Below are 6,388 nucleotides of genomic sequence, written 5' to 3' on the forward strand. Positions count from 1 at the left end.
TGAACAAGGAATCCAAGGTCGCGTCAATATAAGAGACGAGCAATTAGATCAACTTTGGGCGATCTATATTCCAATCTTACTACGACAGCTCTGCATAAATCGAGGGCTACAAGTTGGTTCAACTAGATCGAGAAAACATCATTGTAAATTAAACAATATGCAAAACACTGGGAAAGAGGTGATAATTTATTCATCATATTCCTCATCAGCGAACTTGTTCTCGGGGTAGAAGGACGCAACAACTGGGTTTCCACCGAATTTTCTTCCGTGCATGGCAGTCTTCGCTTTGGTGGAGCCATCGATGTCTGCGTACTCCAAGAACACCTGCAATAAGCTCATGCATCAGAAAAAAAAAATGCTCCAATAAGATTGCTCACCAAAGTTTGAACCTCACTAAACACAATGCTCACCTTTCCAACTCCAGCAATTGGCTCTCCACTGGGATGAGGCCGCGGGATGACAACTTTCACCAAGTTTCCTGACGAATGGATATGTCAGTAGGAATGACTAATAGAATCAGCTTACAGAAATAAGTACAATACATAGATTAAGGTAGAATGTAAAGAGTCCAGCATGGCAATATTGTAGGGCTATATAGAAAACATATGCAGAAAGAAAAGAAACCTAATAGTCCAGCAGCTGATCGGAAGCTAAATTATACGTTTCAAAGAGGAGAAATAGCAGGTAACAGGTTCACAGGATTTACCATATTTCCCAGCTTCCAACCTCATGTCCTCCATAATGTCCTCGTATTCTTCATCATCTTTTAATTCATCAGCAGTAACTACCTGGGTAAGGCATATAACCTTTGTAGGAAGCGCTCCAACTTGATACACAAGTTTCTGTATTAGGAACCACATCTCAGTCAGAATCAAGAACAATAGCAGACACACTATGCAATTTGGCATAGAAAACAATTAGCTGCCATGGGTGATCATTACATAGTTGAGCTATACCTGTAACTGCACCTGCTGCTGTGCCTGCAAGAGGATATTCTCCTGCTCCGGTCTAGGCTGGGCTGATCCCTGGTTTGCTCTTCTGACAGTAAGGGTTTTGTCTCCCATCTTGATACCATTTAGAGCAGCGCAAGCTATGTCAGTGACATTGAGGTCCTGGTAGACGCAGAATGCATAACCCTTTGAGTTGCCAGTTTCCCTATCCTTCACAAGATCAAATCCTCGAAGTGGCCCAAATGATTCAAGCAACTCCCGAACTTGAGCCTCGGTGAAGTAATAGGGAAGGCCACCAACAAAAATACGGTCCGGGCCTTCTAATCCTCCAGCTGAGCCTGGTGTTAGGCCAACTGCAGCAAGATTCAGATTTCCACTTGGCTGGCTTGGGCCCAGGGCAGCTGCTAGAGAAGGGTTATAGTCTGTTGGTCTTCTAACCTTCACTGGTGCTCCTTCAAACAAAATGCCATCAAGTGCCATTGCATTGCTTGCTTCCTCCACAGACCTCATCTCCACAAAAGCAAATTTCTTGTCATGGTTTATGTACACATTAAGGACAGCATCGCCTGGACCAGCAGTGTTTCCTCCAATAGCAGCCATGACTTGATTAAAATATATTGCAACAGACTGCACAAAAGGAAACCAATGTTACCAAGAAAAAAACACAGCTGTATGTATTAGTGTGCAAGAAGATTAAAATGTATCGCAGCAGACTGCACAAAAGGAAACCAGTGTAACCAAGAACCCACAGCTGTACGCATTAGTGTGCATGCAAGATTAAAATGTACTGCAACAGACTGCACCAAAGGAACCAATTTAACCAAGATTGTACAGCTGTATGCATCAATGTGCATGCTTGCTTGCTTGCTTTTGACTTTGAAGTTATGGGGTTTGAGCAATGGGAAGGGTTCAAGTATATATGAACCTGTTCATTAGCAGATGGAGGAAGGCCACCAACATAAACACGCCGAGCATGCCGAGTAGCCTGAGGAAAAATATGCTGGCAAATTGTTTATCAACACCCGCAGTAATAAATTATAAACAAAAAACTCATACCTGTTGAGTCATTGCTTGAGGCTGCATGACGAGGGGATTGAACTGATTCAAAAATAAATACATTTGATTACAAACCAGAAATGAATTCAGTTCCAGACATAAAATAACAAACTTTTAAGGGGCAAAGGTTCTTTTGACAGTGAAGGCAATTAAAACATCAAGAATGATCACCTGTCCAACAGCAAAAGGGAGCATGTTCGGGAACATTCCAGGAATTGAAGAGCCCGGTAACTGACCTGCAATGTATCAATAAATTTCTAGTAGGAAACAATAATCGATTAGCGAGGAAGATTATTTCCCTTATAAACCTGATTACTTCTCACCATCAGTCTGGATCTCAAATGGACCCAGATGTGCAGTATTTCATGTCAAAGAACAAATAACAGGTGTGGAAGGACAAATATAATAGTCATGAAGCTAGCAATCTGTAATACTTGCTAGCTGAAGATGGACAAGATGATATCAAACCGGAGCACTGATTCCTCCTTGTACATTAAAGCTACAGTAGGCCGTGCATTCCATCGGCAGCAGTGGGGTAAGTGACCCAAGATTGCCTTCTTACCATACACATACACAAAACAGACAAACAACAAAAGAACAAAAGCAAAAAAGTTTTGCTCAGTTTTCAGTTACCAAGTAATAATAAAATGGAAACTTAGAACTTATTGCATCAGAAGATACTATCAGGCATATAAGGGCATCGCAAGTGGACGCTTACAAAGAGAAGGCATCCAATGGCTGGTACCTTGTCCCTCCTCTAGCACCAGTATCTCTCCAAGCACTCATATAGTGTTGTGAGTTGTGACTAAAGTGAACTTATCATTTTTACCATCTAACCTTATTGGTGGATGGTTCTAGCCTTCTAGGTAGATCTCATTAAGCATCTTTAATACTGTTTATATTTCAGTTGCAGATGCATGGCTAAGTTTCAGAATCAGCATTGGAATGATAATATGCCAGGAGGTTATGCCAAGTGCTGTTCATAGTATGGTAGTACATTTTAGTGTAAATAAATGGCTACAATTCATTCATTCATTCTAAACATACACATGGATAGCACTTGCCCCAATCCCAAGACAACAAGATATGTAAGTACAATAAGAACCAACTAAAATAAACAAAACTGCAAAAATGAAACACAGAACTTGTTGAGGAGAGCATACTTGGGGTTGGAATAGTAGGGAACTGAGGAACTACAGATTGTGCTGATGATGGTCCCAGGTCAAATCCACTTACTCGCTTGCTGTTCAACACAATTGGTAAGTTCACTCATTTCAGTCCGTATGTAGTCCACATTGAAATATCCAAAACATCTTATAATTCAGAACATAGGGAGTACTATACATTGAAACTTACTCATCTTTGTATTATAATTTCATATAAAAAGTTGGCATGGTAGATATTTTGTTCCAATGATTGCTCATGCCCTTAGAGGATTGTTAAGAGAAGCAAAGAGCAAACAGCTTAGCATTGTAGCCATGAGCCAATTTATGTCCAAGCATTATATTGTATTGGCAGTATAGAAAAAATCTAGATACATAACGTGGCATGATCAAATACAACCACAGATTTAATCCAATGGCCAAGATCGCTCAGATTTGCAGCTTCTCGGCCGTTGGATAGAAGTAAATCAACAGATAATACTTAAACTTACTGGTACATTTCATAGTGCTGCAGGTACAGACATAACAAGGAAAAAAGATCATCTCTTTATTAAAGAACTTCGCCAGAAATTCAAATATGCATTGGCATGCCCCAAGCAGATAATACACAAATCAATAATGAACCGTAAAACATACTGAGAAAACCTAAGAAATGATACATGTTGAATAGCACATTGACTGTCTTCTATGCAAAACTATTCTCAACATCAAGATGATGATTAGTGATAACCATGGAGGGAAAACTAGTATCAAGTCTGTTTATGATGCAAGTAACGAACTCTTCCATGAACTTGATCAATTCCATACCTTTTTGACTGAGATCGAGATCTGTGATCATCCCTGCCCCTTGAGCGAGAGCGTGAACGAGAGCGATGCCTGCGATGTCCATCTCTTTCTCGGTCCCTTCTCCTGTGTGTTGTACGCAACATAAATTATGGAATATTCAAAGGTCAATAGTGTAACAGAAGTCACAAGACCATAAGAGCTACCATTGCAACTACACAAATTATTAGGTGCATAGGAAACACAGGTGCCTTTACCTTTCAGAATCACGGCTTCTATGGCGATCATGATCATCAGGACGGTCTCTGTGCTCCCTTTTTTCACGGTGATGCCTTTGGTGGCGGTCCTGATCCTTGCCCCTGTCGCGGTCCTTGTCCAGATCCCTGTCCCGGCCCCGATCTCTGTCCCTTCCTCTATCTCTGTCACGGTCTCTGTGACGCTCCTTGTCCTTGTCTTTTTCTCTGTCTCGGTCCCTGGATTTTGACAATCCCTCTTCGCGTGGATGTGTATCACCCTGGAGATGGGATGCTATTAGTTGAGAGTACACACACAGAGAGTAGAGACACAAGCGAGGCACAATGAGCAGAGTTTCTGAATGGGAGAACGGAAAGCCGTGGACCAAGTACAATATGCTAATGCTACCAGTCAATTTGCATTATGAGCATCCAGATTCCAGAAGGTCAATGGCCTGGCGCGAGGTGTATCCATGCACACAGGGTTTTGGTTGAAGTCTCAGTGACTAGGTTGTCTTTGGTTAACAAAAAAAAACACATTTGACAGCTGCATCAACTAACAGGTTGAAGAAACACTATAGATGCACATCTACATAGAACATAGCTGCTCCAACCTATTGCTGCTGCTGCCCCGAATCAAATCAACCTATCCCTCATAAAGCAGAACAAAGACCCTTCCTTGTACACGAGGACTTCCACATCCCTGCCCCACGCCAACCAAGCCGGCGAACAAACAAAGGAATCCACCACATCAAGCGAGATCAATCAAAACCGGCGACAAAACCACATCTAGATCGAACCCGACGGATTTGGGAAACTCCCACGTGCGGTTGAGTTTAGGCTACACCGTGCCAAGCGAGCGCACGACGCGTAAACTCCGCCAAACCTAAGGTACAACCAGTGCTAAGCACCGATAGATCGAGCAGGACGGAGCGTCGCGTCGCGCCGCCCTGGGAAGCAGGTACACTGCGAAGATCGAACCCCGCGAAGGCAAGGAGATCTTTGGGGTATACCTCGGCGCGGGCGCCCTCGATGACGTGGTCGTCGCCTCCGCCGCCGCCGTTGTCGTCGGCCATCTCGCGTCGGGAGGGGGGAGGGTTTGGGGATTCCGGTTTGGGGTGTCGGGGTGGGTTTTCTGGTCTCGACGCCAATCTTAAAGCAGCCCTGCGCCCTCTGCTTTCCTTTTCTTTTGGCCTGAATCTAGCACGGCTGTAATATAAACTGAAACTATGAAACACCATCTCGTTGTTTCTTTCCAATATAGAAACCAGTAGGCACACCATCAAATGTCATAATATCACTTCCCACTTAATTACATTGCACTTAGAAATAACCATTTTTAAACGAGCTAATAGTACAAAACCATCATATTTCGAGCCAATTGACGAGAGATCACCTCGCCAATGCCTACGTATTATAAAATTGGGTTTCGGGGGAGAGCGACGATGGAGATTTCGGGAGCGAGATTAGGCACACGGTGTACCCAGCTTCGGGTCCCCTCGGTGGAGAATCCCTACGTGCTGCTAGCAATCTAGTATATGATCACAAGTATGTTTACAGGGTGCCGCCGTAAACGGAGCTATGTTGTCTATGTAATTTCTATATGTTGGCCTCCTCTCTATCGGGTGCCCTGGCTGGATTTATATATGCAACCAGCCTAGGGTTTTACAAGAGTCCTAGTCGACTACTTCTTTGGGTTGCCTTGTTGGGTCTTCTCCATATTGGACAGAGCCGAGCTAGGTATACTAATAATGGGTACCCGAAGGGTATACCTATGTCAGTAGTCCCCGAGTTTCTAGGGAAGTCGAAGACTTGCGTAGAGACTTCAAGCATAATCATCTCCGAAGTCGAAGAAATACAAGGCGATGTCCATGTCGTAGATCATGTGTAGAGTAGATGATGTCGACGATTCTCGAAATTATTTTTTCTATCGGGTGCGCGGCAGCGCTCCCGATGGGAGTAGCCCCCGAGTCTATGGGTAAGTGCTTTGCACTTGGGCATAGACTCAAGTTGTACTACTTGATGAAGAATTTGACTATATTTCTGGGCGTAGCTCCTCTTTTTATCGACTCCTGTTGGAGGACTTGATGAAATCCAGCGCTCCCGATGGGAGTAGGCTCCACTCGAGTCGCAGAGTCAAGTTGAGTCTACTAACCTTTATATATTTACAGAATCGAATGAAATTTTCATGCCTTTTCTCTTT

The 6,388-nt window shown here is 43.4% G+C and overlaps 1 protein-coding gene across 6 annotated transcripts; it reads right to left on the reverse strand.

Moving 5' to 3' along the window:
• On the reverse strand, positions 1–5,351 carry LOC127294579 (splicing factor U2af large subunit B). Of its 6 annotated transcripts, none has more exons than XM_051324428.2 (11): positions 5,199–5,351; positions 4,210–4,466; positions 3,977–4,078; positions 3,170–3,249; positions 2,178–2,242; positions 2,007–2,048; positions 1,876–1,935; positions 957–1,577; positions 707–842; positions 411–478; positions 1–324 (listed from the first exon to the last, which is right to left on the reverse strand). In XM_051324428.2, the coding sequence occupies exons 1-11, from the start codon at positions 5,259–5,261 to the stop codon at positions 187–189; spliced, it is 1,632 nt and encodes a 543-aa protein (XP_051180388.1). In that variant the 5' UTR covers positions 5,262–5,351; the 3' UTR covers positions 1–186. The 6 variants fall into 6 exon arrangements, with proteins under 6 accessions (XP_051180388.1, XP_051180387.1, XP_051180393.2 ...); XM_051324427.2 differs by having other exon boundaries at positions 1,876–1,950; XM_051324433.2 differs by lacking the exons at positions 3,170–3,249; positions 3,977–4,078; positions 4,210–4,466; positions 5,199–5,351 and adding an exon at positions 2,330–2,470 and having other exon boundaries at positions 1,876–1,950.
• Positions 5,352–6,388: the final 1,037 nt, after the last annotated feature.

This window comes from Lolium perenne, chromosome 4 (assembly GCF_019359855.2).
Source record: "Lolium perenne isolate Kyuss_39 chromosome 4, Kyuss_2.0, whole genome shotgun sequence".
Classification (NCBI taxonomy): domain Eukaryota; kingdom Viridiplantae; phylum Streptophyta; class Magnoliopsida; order Poales; family Poaceae; genus Lolium; species Lolium perenne.

Coding starts and splice junctions, on each gene's coding strand:
- LOC127294579 (XM_051324427.2), bottom strand. CDS start 5,261: ATGGCCGACGACAACGGCGGCGGCGGAGGCGACGACCACGTCATCGAG. Junction 2,243..3,169: donor CCCTACTATTCCAACCCCAA/GTATGCTCTCCT, acceptor GATACATTGCAG/GTCAGTTACCGGGCTCTTCA. Junction 2,049..2,177: donor TCCCTTTTGCTGTTGGACAG/GTGATCATTCTT, acceptor TTTTTGAATCAG/TTCAATCCCCTCGTCATGCA.